The sequence below is a fragment of the Papio anubis genome, chromosome 18 (genome assembly GCF_008728515.1).
Source record: "Papio anubis isolate 15944 chromosome 18, Panubis1.0, whole genome shotgun sequence".
In the NCBI taxonomy this organism is placed as follows: domain Eukaryota; kingdom Metazoa; phylum Chordata; class Mammalia; order Primates; family Cercopithecidae; genus Papio; species Papio anubis.
This window is the reverse complement of record NC_044993.1, coordinates 5,996,641-6,011,271: the sequence shown is the minus strand read 5'-3', so window position 1 is coordinate 6,011,271 and position 14,631 is coordinate 5,996,641. Positions and strand designations below refer to the sequence as shown.

Genomic DNA, 14,631 nt, shown 5'->3' with positions numbered 1-14,631 from the left:
GCACCAGGTGTGGGTGAACAGAGCAGATGTGGTTCCTGGAGACTGAAACTTACAGTGGGGTAGCACCTACCCTGGGGCGTCTGGAAGATTGAATGTGTATTTGTAAACCATCTAGGCCAGAGAGAACAGGTCACCCCATTAGATCCCTGAGGCGCTGGGGGTTTTGATTGGGGTGAATTGTAAGTTATAGGGAATCTAAGGGCTGTTGCTCATCATCGTGGCAAACCCCAGCATCTTGGACTCGGGCCTCTGGATTCCCCAGTGCTGCCGCTCCCAAGCTGTCCTTGCCCCAGCAACATGTTCTGGGCTCCCCTTATGCCCTCTGTAGTGGATCACCTGGGCCTCTCTGCCTCCCATTGCCCCTAGATGCCAGGGCCAGAGGGATTCTCTGCCACTTCCTAGGGTTGGTCTTCCAGCCCTGTGTAACAGGGCCCGGCCCTTAGGAGCTCCCAACAGCCCCAGGGATCCCAGAGCTCCTGGCACCTGGGGCGGAGTGGGGCTCTGGGTCTAGCATCACTGTGTGCTGGATTGTTTCAGGCACTGTGGTTCGACCTGCAGCAGCGCCTCTCAGATGAAGATGGTACCAACATGGTGAGTCCCCTTCCCACCTCTCTCCTGGGACCACATCCCTGCCCATGCCAGGACTGCCAGGATCCAAGTGGCTCAATGCCCCGACCCCCCTCTCCCTGCCTGGGACCACCATGAGGGGAGATGTGGCCCCAGTACTTGGCCCCCAGACCCTGCCCTGGCCCAGGAGCCACCCCACTGACTCCGGGGGTATTTCTTGAGGCTCCCTGGACTTTTTTTTTGAGACTGAGTCTCGTTGTATTGCCCAGGCTGGAGTGCAGTGGTGCGATCTCAGCTCACTGCAACCTCCACCTCCCGGGTTCAAGCGATTCTCCTGCCTTAGCCTCCTGAGTAGCTGGGATTACAGGTGCCCGCCCCCATGCCCGACTAATTTTTTGCATTTTTAGTAGAGATAAGGTTTCACCATGTTGGCCAGGCTGGTCTCGAACTCCTGACCTTGTGATCCGCCCACCTCGGCCTCCCAAAGTACTGAGATTATAGGTGTGAGCCACCATACCTGGCCCAGAGGCTCCTGGACTTTGATCCAAAAAAAGTTTGGCCTAGAGCAAAGTGGTCAGCCGGACAGTGATGTGAAAATGCTGAGTCCATCAACTAAGTTTTTCTTGTCAGTGGATGTGCTATGTCTCTGGGCCCTGGAGGCCTTGCAGGCAGCTGTGGACATGGGTGGGGACTGGGTAAACAACTCTTCTGTTTTCCCCATTTGTGGGGGCTACCTCTGCACTGGGCTCTTGAGGTTCTAGTCCTTTCTTATACTTTTCATTATACAATGAAAAGTCGGGGAGGTTTATTTTATTTTGACCAAGAGAGGGAGGTCATGGACGCCGGATGGGGTCTTTAGGGAGAAGGCCTGGCATGGAACCCCACACTGACTCCTGCTGTGGCCTGGCAGCACCTGCAGCTGGTCCGGCAGGAGATGGCCGTGTGCCCTGAGCAACTCAGCGAGTTTCTGGACTCCCTGCGCCCGTATCTGCGGGGGACCGCCGGAGCGAGGAGCTGCTTCCAGTGAGTGAGCTGCCGAAGCGTGAGTGGGAGGGATGGTGGCAGGGAGCTCTGCCTGGCAGTGGAGGAACAGCGCGGGACTAGGCTTACCCCTAAGTACAAATCGCACCCCAGGGAGAGACATAGCTGGGTGAATAAGAACTGGGTTCAGGTCTCCTCCCAGCCATGCAAACGTGGCAAGTGCCTTCATCTCCCTGTCCTCAGCTTATTCATCTGTAAAAGCGGCGGGGGGGCCACCCACAGGCCTTCTTGCTGGGGTGATCACGATTCCTATACAATCAAGTGTGAAGGGCTCTGGCCGGGCCTGGTGTACCACGTGTGCTCAGTCAGCCTTAGCTGTTGCTCTTGCAGGAGTTGCTGCTTACCAGCAGGCCCAGAATGTAGTGTGTGCTCAGTTAACAACCGAGAAAGGAGAAGGGAGTCAGTGAGGCTGAAGGGAAATACCCAAGAAATGTAGCCGCCCCTCTCTCCTTCCCCACGGATGTGCTGAGACGGAAACGTAGCGGCCATTCTCTCCCTCCTCCCTATGGGTCTGTGCTGAGATGTCTAGGGCGGGGCAAGGGGCCTCACCCTCAAATTCCCGTTCATCCCCCCAGGATTATGTAGCTCCTTGGTAAAGCTAGGCCATGGCCACAGTGGAAGGGTCCACAGAAACCAACAGCCGTTTGTTCTTGCTGGTAGTAGCCCCTAAAGAGCATGAGGCCCAGGTGTTTCCCCTGCCCTTCATTTCTACACCAAGGCTCTGCCCAACTCCCTCCCTTTCCAGGGCTTTCTTCCATCCCCAGGGCACACATTCATTCGCCACATTGCCTGGGGGCACGGCTGTGAACCAGGCAGGCCAGGTCCTGCACGGGGTCTTCCTGGGCCCCCTGTGCACTGAGGCCTGACCTGTAGCACTAGGGGAGGAGCAGCCTGGGCAGGAGTGCGGCTGTTGCAGAGACCCGGGGTGGCCATCAGGGGCCACGATTGAGGAAGTAGCCAGGGTGGTGGGCAAGACCCACTCCCATCCAGCAGGACAGATTGTATAGGAGCAGGGGCCAGACTCAATCTTTTCTCTGTTACATGAAGAAGTGGGAGGCCCCAGAGTGAAGTAGGGCTACCCTGATAGGCTGTGGAGAGGAGGCAAGGTGGATATAGAGGCTCTGGTTTCAGAGCCTCAGTAGAAGTAGAGGACAGTGCTGTTTGTTGAACTGGAGAGGGCCAGCTTGGAGAGCCAGGTGAGACTGCACTTGCCAGGCACGGTGTACCTAAAGCTGCACAGCAGTGTGTCTGTCGCAGGATGGAATCCAGCCTGGCCCCCTCCCTCCAGGCTGAGCACTGTTGCCCCTCATCCCCTGCTCTTGGCCCCCCCCCCTTTATGGTCACTTGGGGCTTCCTCGTTGTAGTGCACTTACAGAGAGGAGCCCGGAGCGGCATAGACTATCTGCGCCTTTAAAATGAGGTGAGTGCTGTGCCCTGGGTCCCAAAGAGTGAAGGGGGACTTGCTTGCAGCCCCTTCGGTCAGGTACAGTGCAGTGGGGTTGTTGCAAGGATTAAATAAGATGATAATTTTGATAATTTAAAGATAGGGTTTATATGTATATTTTTTGTTTTTGAGACCAAATCTTGCTTTGTTGCCCAGGCAGGAGTGTAGTGGTGGAAGCTCAGCTCACTGCAACCTCTACCCACCAGGTTCAAGTGAGTCTCAAGCCTCAGCCTCCTGCGTAGCTGGGATTACAGGCCTATGGCACCAGGCCTGGCAACTTTTAAGAGACCAGGTTTTGCCATTTTTGGCTAGGCTGGTCTTGAATTTCTGGCCTCAAGTAATTCACCTGCCTCGGCCCCTCAGGACTTCCCAAGTTCCGGGATTACAGGTGTGAACGGTCACACCCAGCCACCTGGTTTTGTTTAAATACATGTGAAGATTTTAACATGACGTTTCAGCTGGGCACAGTGGCTGAAGTTTGCAATCCCAGCAGTTTGGGAAGCCAAGGCGAGAGGACTGCCTGAGCCCAGGCGTTCAAGACCAGCCTGAGGACCATAGCAAGACCCCAGCTCTACTAGGACATTTTTTGAATTAGCCAGGCCAAGTGGTGCACACCTATAGTCCCAGCTACTTGGGAGGCTGAAGTGATTGTGCCACAGCACTCCAGCCTGGGCAACAGAGTGAGACCCTGTCTCAAAAGAAAAACTACATGTCATTGACAAATAGCTATTGGCCACTATAAGAAAGCAGGCCTTATTCCAGGTGGTGGGGGTACCCTGTTGAGTCTCGCTGGAGGACCAGAAAGGTTGAAGGCAGCGGTTGTGTATAGGGGTGGGCTTCAGGACTAGGGTGGCCACGGTTGAGCCCCAGCCTCCCTGCCTGTCTCCTGTTGCAGCATCACTGCCGTGAGGCTCTCGGATGGCTTCACCTTTGTCATCTATGAGTTCTGGGAGACGGAGGAGGCATGGAAGAGGTGAGACACTGGGTCTCCATAGCAGGTGAGGGGGACACAGCGAGGTGTGGGGGCTGTCTTCCTGGAGCCAGGAGCTCCTGGGGGGTAGAGAGACCCCCCCCCCCCCACCACACTCTCCCTGTGGAGCACCTTGTGGGTCAAGGCACTGCCTTCTTTACCACCCTTAGAGCTGAGGACCTGACCTCGAAGGTACCTCAGTCCCCATGTGATAAGTTGTTCCAGCGCTTAACCTCCCCCCAGCTGAGTGCCTGGCAGGACGGAGGGAGATGGGGTAGGGTGTCATCAGCTCTGATGGGCTTTAGGCCTTTGTCGTCTGCTCCGAGCACATCTGGGACAGGTTGTTCCCCACTCTGGGTGGAGCCTAATTTCTGATGCGCCAGACCCCACAGGCAGGAAGCAGGGCCTGGGGGTAGCTCATGCCCCGATATCCTGCTTCCCCGGTAAACACAGTTTGCAGACAAACTCAGGACCCCTGTGGGAACAGGGGCTGTCATGAGAAGTGAGGGTGTCCCCTCCCTGTCCGTACTTCAGTGACTCATAAAATGAGGGACTAAAATCCTTCACAGCTGCTGTGTTGTCATCCGTCCCAGGCAGAGGATGGCCCTCCTCCTAGGGTAAAACAGGAGGTAGATGCTCTGTGCACCGAGTAGGGGGATCCCGCTGCCCATGTAAGGCTCAGTGCCTACTCCAGAGATCCCCAGAGTCAGCCTCCCTAGGCACCCCCTCACCTTCCCACAAAGGCTTGGAGTCCAAAGACCCCCCCCCCCCCCCCGGGCTTATTTATAAGCTCCCCATTTTGGGCAGAGCTAGGATTAACAGGGGATCCACATGCCGAGCTCCACTCCTGGTGCCCCTGACTAACACATGTCCCTGGATCGCAGGCACCTGCAAAGTCCCGTGTGTAAGGCGTTCCGGCACGTCAAGGTGGACACACTGAGCCAGCCTGAGGCCCTCTCCAGGATCTCGGTGCCAGGTAGGGGGCGAAGGCCTGGAACTGCAGGGGCCACTTGATTGGAGAGCCGGGCCAGAGCCTAGAAGCCGCCCCGCCTCTCCCAGGGACTTGCCTGCAAGCCCCTGACCCCAATGCCAGGTGTGTAGGGACGGTCCTAGGGGAGAGGAGAGCTCCAGGCTCAGAGCCAGCCCTGAGGTGCCCCACAGCCAGGCATGCCGGCCGGAGCTTGCACCAGAGCACCCCTTCCACAGCCCCCTACTTCCCTTCCCAGGTGTGTGGTTTGCTCCTGGGTGACCAGCAAGCACCCGTGGGTCACAGAAGGACTCAAAGCCATCTCCCCACCTGCCCTTCAAGACGGCCCCCACCAGCTACACAGCTGCCCACATTCGCACTCCTTCCCTCTAACCTGTCTCTGTCCTTCTAGCTGTTTGGTGCACGGTGGGACGGGACTGACAGCCTCCCAGAGGCCCGCGGAGGAGCCCACCCCTGGCCCCTTCTGCTTGTGAAGGACATCCCCTGTGTTCTAGAAACTGGTGCAGAGGCTGTGTTTTCAACCCGTCCTCCACACGGTGTTTCCCTGCTGTGATGTGAAGGAGACCTCCCCTCCCCCCACACGAGAAGACAGAGCAGTCTCTGTGCTGCCTGGTCCTGGTGAAGCCCAAGGTTGTGGGTGAAGGGGGCGGCTTCCTGGGGCCAGCACCCCCACCTCCTGGTCCTGGCCTCTCCCCGACCCCTCAGATGGCCACGCATGACCCGCACTCACCACGCCCTGCCCTCTTCAGTGACATTCTTCTACGTGGTAGGAGTTAGGACCCTGTAGTGCCCAACCGAGCCAGGCCGCCGCCACTGGGCCCAGGCACCGAATAAACCCTGGTTGGGAAGGGCTGTGTGCTCTGTGTCTGTTCCTGGTTGACAACAGCAGGGGCCTGGGCACCCTGCAAGTGCCCCCAGCCTCCGTTTTCTGAACCATAAAATGGAGGTGTTCACTCTATGCGGTATTTTGACACATAGGCTCATGCCTATTCAGGAGCCCAGAGGGCACCACCCCCAGCCTCAGGTCAGTAATTCACTCAGAGGACTGGGCGCAACTGTCAAAGTCAAGGTGGATGACAGACAAAACCCAGCAAAGAAAGAGGCTCCCGGAACAGGGGCCAGGCAGGGGCTGCCAGTAAAGGCACACAGACATCACTGAACCCTCCCAGCTTCAACAGACAGAGCATCACCAACCAGGGATGCAGTCCCGAGTCTTACTGGGGTTCGGTGACATAGACACGGCTGACACCTCGTGGCTCAAGCCCCCACCATAAGTCACATGGTTGGCACAGACCATGTAGTGTGGCCCAACTAAGACACTCACCAGGCACGATGCTCCAGGGACGGGCGAGTCTCTCCCAGCACAGCTGTGCATCAGCCATTCAACAATGCAGGAGAGCCCAACTATGAACTGCAAGTCACGTCTTAAGTCTTACTCTGAAAGCTTTGTAACTTCTTCCTATGTCTCAGTCCTGGTTAGCAGGAAAGAAGTCACTCATGGCCCAGTGCAGTGTCTCACACCTGTCATCCCAGCACTTTGGGAGGCCAAGGCAGTTGGAACACCTGAGGTCAAGAGTTCAAGGCCAACATGCTGAAACCTCGTCTCTACTAAAAATATAAAATTAACCAGGTGTGGTGGTACAACGCCTGTAATCCCAGCCACTTGGGAGGCTGAGGCAAGAGAATTGCTTGAACCCAGGAGGTGGAGGTTGCAGTGAGCCGAGATCACATAACTGCACCCTAGGCAACAGAGCGAGACTCTGTCTCCAAAAAAAAAAACAAAACAAATCACACACAAAAGTTCAAAGGACAAAAGAGGGTAGTGGGTCTCTCTCCTAAAACAGGGCAGAGCCAAGACCATCACAGGCCGGGGCACAGGTGGGAGCCCCGGGGTGGGGACAGGACCCAGAATGCACACCTTTCTACCTCCTGCGCAGCGCCCGGAGGACTGGCCAGCGCCACATGGGGTTATTAACACCGTCGCCACCCAGTGAGGTCCCTGCCCACACTGTCCAGCCCCCTGTGGTTGCCAGGAGCTTTGAAACCCCTGCTCCCAGGGCAGGTCCCTCCGCCTTGGGTCCTGCCACCTCCTTGCAGGGTGTGATGCCCACTGCTGCAAAACCAGCGAAACACAACATGAGCTTGCAGGAAAAGCAAAGGGGCTTCAAGAACCATCCATGCATCTCCAAGCTGAATGTCCCTATACCAGCCCCTCAGGGCCTGTTTTCTCACCCGTAAAGTGGGGGAAAGACCCCTCCCCTTGAAGGCTCAGGGGCTTCACTGCCTGGTGCACGAGAACGCCACTTACAGGCTCCTGCTACCCCACCCAACGCCAGGCTGGTACATTCCAACCAGCTCAGCTATTTTAAGAAGAACATTATCAAGGGCTAAGGCTTTCTGGGGTACAACTGAGGAACCTCCTTTAGCTGGGCATGTTCCCCTCCCCCATGTCACATCTACCCAGCCCTCCATGGGGGGAAAGGCATCTCTGCTGCTTGCAGCCCAAGTGCACTGAAAGCCTTCAGGGGCCCTCAGAACCTGAGTGGCCAGGGATGGGCTGTGACAAGAACATGTTTCAACCCTAAAAGCTCTAAGAGCTCCCAGTTAATTCACACTTCAGAGCCTGGCACAGTCAAGCACTTGGCAGGCCCATCTCCCTCCATGCTCCTTAGGCTGTCCTGCTCTTGGCAGGTGGGGAGACGGAGACAGAGAGGACAAGTAACTCACCAGAGGTCACACGGCAAGTAGCTGGCTCAAGTCAGATCCACCCCGGAGTTCTGTGCCCAACCCCTGAGCCACACAGCATCAACCCACGAGGAAGAATGGCTCCAGATTAACCCATTAAGATCAGAATCAGGTTCCTCCAAATGCTAATGGCGAAGTACCATAACCCATAGAAGTACCGTAAAGTACCGTAACCCATAGAAGTACCAAAGTACCGTACCCCATAGAAGTACCCTATCCCAGCAATTCCACTTCTAGGGATATATTCTACCTGAAATGGAAAAAGGCATCCAAACACTCACTTGGCCCACGTACTCATAACGGCACTATTCACAATAGCCACAAGGTAGAAACGATCCAAATATTCATCAGCCGATGAAGGCATAAACAAATGTCGTCTCTCCAAACAGCTTATCATTCAGTCATCAACAGGAGTGAAGGACTGGGCCGTTGGTGACTCAAAAACCCCACACTGAGTGAAGGCAGGCAGAGACAACAGATGGCATCTAATATTCCACTTACGTGAAACATCCAGAATAAGCAAATCCAGATAGAAAGCACAGAGTGGCTGCCTCTGGGATGGAGGAGAGGAAAAGGGTAGGGACAGCTCATGGGCAGGGGGCTTTCCTCGGGATGGAATGTTCTAGAATTAGATGGAGGTGATGGTGACGCAGCACTGCAAATGTACTAAAGGCCACTGAATTCTATGCCTTAAGATGGTTAGTTTTATGCTATGTGAGTTGCATTTCAATATTTAAGAATCTCAAATCACTCTCAAAAACAATTCACCACCTGTCCTCAGCCAGTAGAGCTGCATACTCATCAGGCCCGATTCAAAACCTGCCACTTGTCCCTGGGAGGCATCTGCGGGTGGGCAACTCCTCCTGGGGCGCTTGGGGCCAGCGGTGCCCTAGGGCTGGGCCCCTGAACCAAGGGAAAGGTCTCCCCTGCAGCCTACCATGCTCAGAACAGGAGCACAAGGCATTTGCACTACGAAGCATCACCGGGCCATGTTCAAAGCTGTTACTTCTGACTCTCCACTGACACACAGCTGTCACCCTTGGCCAGGTGCTGTAACAGGGTACACTCTGTGTAGAGGGCTTTGCAAGGACCTCAGCTCAGACTCACAGCAATCCTGGGAGGGAGGGGCTGTCCACAGCTTCATGTTAGAAAAGGACAAAGAGGTCTGAACTGGAAGGCTGGAAGACATCCAGAGGAGGGGTGCTGAGGCCGAGGAGAGCGCTGGCAGGGATTTTCCTGCAGTCACCACCCTAGGAACAGGCTTTGCCGAGGCCACACAGCTGGTAAGTGGCAGGCAGAGTCAAGTCACCTGCCAGCCCCACAGCCCGTGTGCTGTAAGCCCTACACACTGTCACCTGGCCCCTGAGGACATCTGGCTGGAAGGTGACATCCCAGCTTCTACCACTGTGATTATATGACTGTGTCCTTGCATTATGATAATTTGCACACAGTCATGGGAAGATCACATCAACCTGTCATAGAATCAAGATAGAAGCCTTTGTCCTGAGTAATGACATTCAGTTACCCCTTAAAGAGCCCCAGCATCACTGCTTAGCACTGAGTGCAGTGCCCTTGCCTCCTGGGGTGCTTGCCTGCTTTGGGACGAGTCCTCAACCTCCTCATACTTCCCTTTTCCCCTTGGCTCCCAGGAAACTCAGGTATCCCTTGCCAATCACAACCTTAGTCTTCTGGGAATAAAGCTACATTGCTTGGGTCTCCATTGTGTGCAAGGTATCCCATACAGCTACTCTAGATCCATCATCGCCTCTAATCCTCACAAGAGACCTGCTTCGTACTGAGTAAGCCTGCTCCATTTTGCTGGTAGGGAAATTGATTCTACAAAAAGGTTCACACACTTCCCAAGACTATGAGAGAGCAAACGGCAGAGCCAGTGTCCAAAACCAACCATCCAACTCCAAAGCCACTTCACACACAGTCTTCTTTGATGGCATGACCCTCACCCTGCCACACTTTGATATCTCAGGACTCTCCATAAATAGTACTAGCACAGCCCCAGCCTTCCTGGCCAGGGCCACAGAGCCTGACAGAAGCAGACAGGTATAAATAAGAAATGAATGACTATTCAGCCTCACCTCTCACTCCACGGTGATAAATTCTCCATTACAGCAATCTGGGCTCAGTGCAGTGGCTCACGCCTGTGATTACAACACTCTGGGAGGCCGAGGTGGGAGGACTGCTTGAGGCCAGGAGTTCATGACCAGCCTCGGCAAACAGAGTAAGACCCTGACTCTACAAAAAAATATACAAAAATTAGCTGGGCATGGTGGTCCCAGCTACATACCTATGGTCCCAGCTACTCAGGAGGCTGAGGCAGGAGGATTGCTTGAGCCTGGGAGTTGGAGGCTGCAGTGAACTGTGATAGTGCCACCACTGCACTGTAGCCTGAGTAACACAGTGACACCCTCTCCCCGCAAGAAAATAAATAAATAAAAATAAGGCCTGGCACAGTGGCTCACACCTGTAATCCCAGTACTTTGGGAGGCCGAGGAAGGCAGATCACCTGAGGTCAGGAGTTCGAGACCAGCCTGGTCAACATAGCAAAACCCCATCTCTACTAAAAATACAAAAATTAGCCAAGTGTGATGGCGGGTGCCTATAATCCCAGGCTGAGGCAGGAGAATTGCTTGAACCCAGGAAGGGGAGACTGCAGTGAACCGAGATCGCGCCACTGCACTCCAGCCTGGTGACAGAGTGAGACTCCGTCAAAAAATAAAAATAAAAACAGAGCAATCTGCCCGCACGTGTTCCAATTCCCAAGGCCCTTGCCTGGGAAGATGCTGTGGCCCTTGAACAGAGGCTCTGACAAGTCACAGTGGGGTTGGTCAGACATTGAAGAAGGGTCCTGGGTACCCTCCCAACACCCCCACAGAGTCAGAGTCTACACCTGCAGCCACACTTTCCCCATCCCCCAGCAGCCAGGCTACAGGAGCCCCAGGGCCAGGCACCTATTCCCACCCCCTGCCCCCCAACTCTGGTGTCTCCTCAGAGTGGCATGTAGAGTGGGAAGGAAAAGAATTTAACCCCAAATGAGTTCTGATCTGATCTCTGTACCTTGCAGGACACGCAGCCTGGATTTTTCCAAGCCTCAGTTGCCTAACCTGTAAAATGGGCACGTCTAGAAACATCATGCTAGGTCCAAGGAGGCACACACAGAGGCCCATGTACATGTGAGGCTGTTCAGAGAGCGTGCCTGTAACAGGCAAATCCAGAGACTAAGCGCAGCTGCACAGATGCTGGGAGCGGAGGGAGAGACAAATGGGGGTGACTGGTAATGGGCACTGAGTTTCTTCTGAGGGTAACGAAAATGGACTAGAATTAGTGGGGCAGCTACACAGCTCTGTGAGCACACTAAAAACCACTGGATTGTACACTTTAAAGAAGTGAGTCTTTATGATATACACCTTCTATCTCAATTTTGAAAATTCATGCATGTAGATAAGCTGAAAAAAAATACGGACCAGTCACCGCCAGCCTTGCACCGTCATGTACATCATACCACGTGACAGCAGGAAGAGCCCAGACTACTGCCTACCCTGAGGAAGGCATCCTCAGATGTCAGTCCCACCCTCCCCTGACTCTGGCCCTGCTGGCTTCTAGGAGGACATCCCAAGGCAGAGAAGCATGGCCTGAATTGAATCTAGCAAGCGGGGCCTGTGCAGGGTCAGTGCCAGGGAGGACGCAAAGGAGTAGCTGGGTCCCTCCCTGTCTGCCTCTCCATTGCCCTTTTTTTTTTTTTTTTTCTTTTAAATTATTGTTGTTGAGATGGAATATCACTCTGTCTCCCAGGCTAGAGGGCAGTGGCACAATCTCAGCTCATTGAAACCTCCATCTCTCAGGTTCAAACGATTCTCCTGCCTCAGCTTCCTGAGTAGCTGGGATTACAGGCACCCCCCACCACGCCCAGCTAATTTTTTTGTATTTTTAGTAGAGACTGGGTTTCACCATGTTGGCCAGGCTGGTTCTCAAGCTCCTGACCTCAAGTGATCTGCCTGCCTCAGCCTCCCAAAGTGCTGGGATTCCAGGTGTGAGCCACTGTGCCCAGCTACCTCCTTTTCTTTACCCAGGTCCTGGAACAGACCTCTTGTCTCCTCTCGCTCTCTGCTGCCAGTATGACTCCTTGTCCCAGAACTGGGGAGGCCACCAGGGAGAACTGCGGAGCAAATAGTCCACTTGGCTTCCAGGCTCTTTGGGTCCAGCTGGTGGGAGGGAAAGCACAGTTTCCTTGGAGTCATCCACCCTCCGTGGGGCATGGGCCAAGTGCATGGTGGTATGGCCTGTTCCGGGCATACATCTCCTTGGGCCTCTCACAGCCAAGGGCAGGATTCGGGCGTTTCCTGCACCCTGGCCAAAAGATCGCTTGAGTCCGTCACCATCGCCAGCCACGCCTCCTCCACTCCCTTCGGGGCTTCCCAACCCTGTGCAATATCCTCGCCTGACACCCTTGGTCCTGACAGTCCGAAGCCAATTATGTAGGCCTCAGCCCCTAGCTCCCTTTTTATGGGCTGAATCTTATCTCCCAGAAACATCCGTTGAAGCTGAACCCCTGGAACCTGTGAACATAACCTTATTTGGAAATTGCATCTTTGCAGGTCCGAATTCATACAAGATGCAATCAACGTAAGATGAGATCATACTACATATGGGGGTGGGAGGAGCTCACTTAATGATGGGTATCTTTGTAAGAGAGGGATTTGGTCACAGAGGATACACAGGGGACAGTCACATGAAGACAAGAGAAGAGGCTGGAGTGAGGCAGCCACAAGCCAAGGAGTGCCGGCCACCTCTAGAACCTGGAAGAGACAGGAGGGAGCCTCCCCTAGAGCCCACAGAAGGACTATGGCCCTAATGACATGTGATTTCAGACTCCTGGCCTCCAGAACTGTGATGCAGTAAGCATCTGGTTGTTTGTTTGTTTGTTTGTTTTGTTTTGTTTGAGACAGAGTCTCACTCTGTCGCCCAGGCTGGAGTGCAGTGGCACGATATCTGCTCACTGCCAGCTCCACCTCCTGGGTTCACGCCATTCTCCTGCCTCAGCCTCCCGAGTAGCTGGGACTACAGGCGCCTGTCACCATGCCCGGCTAATTTTTTGTATTTTTAGTAGAGACAGGGTTTCACTGTGTTAGCTAGGGTGGTCTCAATCTCTTGACCTTGTGATCCACCCACCTCGGCCTCCCAAAGTGCTGGGATTACAGGCGTGAGCCACCGCGCCCGGCCGCGTCTGTTGTTTTAAGCCACCAGAATGCAGCTGTGGTCACTTATCACAGTGGCCATAAGAACTTTCCTCACCTTTGTACCAGAAACCCTTCGAACCAGCAGAGCCCAACCAGCAGCCCGAGGAGGCAGAGGCATCAGTCTCTCCAGTATCTTTATGATGAGAAATGACATCGGTCTCCCAGCCGCACACAGCAGCCACGTGGGGTCAGCCTCCGGAGGGCCCCTTCCTGCCCGGCACTGGCTGCCCATCAAAACATCTCCCAGACCGCTGCCACCGTGCTCTGCCCGAAGATGAAGGTGCCAACCAGCACAGAGACCACTCCCCAGACCTCCAAGCAGCACCTGCCAAATCAGTAAACCCATGTCAGCGCTTTTCTGGATTATTACACAAATAAGCCATGCACACACACAGAAAATTCACTATGTAAAGCCCAGTACGGGGTCATCAATTTGGAAAAAAGAAAAATTCAGAATATTCCCAATTACCTGTAGGGATGGGCTTACCAAGACAATGGGAAGCAAAGTGCAAAGTACCCAGGCAATTTTTTTTTTTTTTTTTTTGGAGGTAGAGTCTCGTTCTGTTGCCTAGGCTGGAGCCCAGTGGCATGATCTCAGCTCACTGCAACCTGTGCCTCCTGGGTTCAAGCAATTCTGCCTCAGCCTCCCAAATAACTGGGACTACAGGCACGCACCATGACACTGGGCCAATTTTTGTATTTTTAGTAGAGATGGAATTTCACCATGTTTGCTAGGCTGGTCTCAGACTCCTGACCTCAAGTGTTTCACCCTCCTCGGCTTCCCAGAGTGCTGGAATTACAGGTGGGAGCCACCATTCCTGGCCCCAGGCAATTTTTAAAAGCCCTCCGATCCCACCTGTTATTTCATAACCCATTTCTCCCCAGTATTTTATCAAATAAAAAGACATGGGGGCCAGGCACGGTGGCACCCACCTATAATCCCAGCACTTTGGGAGGCTGAGGCAGACGGATGCACCTGAAGTCATGAGTTCAAGACCAGCCTGGCCAACATGGTGAAACCCCATCTCTACTAAAAATAGAAATAAAAAATTAGCCAGGCATGGTGGCAGGCACCTGTATTCCCAGCTACTTGGGAGACTGAGGCAGGAGAATTGCTTGAACCCAGGAGGCAGAGGTTGCAGTGAGCCGAGATTACATCACTGCACTCCAGCCTGGAGGACAGAGCAAGACTCCACCTCAAAAAAAGAAAAAGACATGGAGAGAGGGGAGACACTGCTTTGAAAGTCCCCTCATCCTCCTCCCTTTCTGCTCCTCATCCTCTGATGAAACCCTATGAAAGTGAAGGAGAAGACGCAAACTCTAAGTCACACACCATCTCAGAGGAGTAGGGGATGAGGACGCAGGAGGCAGAGGTGGCTGGGACCGGCAGCCACCGAGGCCACATTTGTGAGCTTCGTAATGTAACCAGAGACGGGGTAGACAAGGAGGTCAGAGCGATAACAAGATTCCCACAAAATGGCAGGGCCGCCAGAGGTATTTCTGGCCCCATTAACAAAGGCCAGAAAGATGGGCTGTCATGGAAGGAATATTTCTAACCAAGCAGCATCTCAGCACGGCTGTTCAGCGCCATAAACATCATCTGTGCCGGCACTGTGAGGCCAAT

At 54.2% G+C, this 14,631-nt stretch overlaps 2 protein-coding genes across 7 annotated transcripts in view; one reads left to right on the top strand and one right to left on the bottom strand.

Moving 5' to 3' along the window:
* The window catches only part of NECAB2 (N-terminal EF-hand calcium binding protein 2), a 34,023-nt gene extending 28,161 nt beyond the window's left edge, over window positions 1-5,862 (top strand). For all 3 annotated transcript variants that reach the window (XM_031658061.1, XM_031658062.1, XM_017953614.2), the window contains 5 exons: window positions 538-591; window positions 1,478-1,590; window positions 3,948-4,025; window positions 4,907-4,998; window positions 5,402-5,862. In XM_031658061.1, coding sequence (XP_031513921.1) covers window positions 538-591; window positions 1,478-1,590; window positions 3,948-4,025; window positions 4,907-4,998; window positions 5,402-5,430 — 366 coding nt within the window. In that variant the 3' untranslated portion in view covers window positions 5,431-5,862. The remainder of the gene's footprint in view (window positions 1-537; window positions 592-1,477; window positions 1,591-3,947; window positions 4,026-4,906; window positions 4,999-5,401) is intronic.
* Window positions 5,863-13,123: 7,261 nt separating this feature from the next.
* The window catches only part of SLC38A8 (solute carrier family 38 member 8), a 34,554-nt gene continuing 33,046 nt past the window's right edge, over window positions 13,124-14,631 (bottom strand). For 3 of the 4 annotated variants that reach the window (XM_003917245.5, XM_017953617.3, XM_031658059.1), the window contains exon 12: window positions 13,124-13,332. In XM_003917245.5, coding sequence (XP_003917294.2) covers window positions 13,239-13,332 — 94 coding nt within the window. In that variant the 3' untranslated portion in view covers window positions 13,124-13,238. The remainder of the gene's footprint in view (window positions 13,333-14,631) is intronic. The other variant, XR_001898346.3, reaches the window with a different exon arrangement.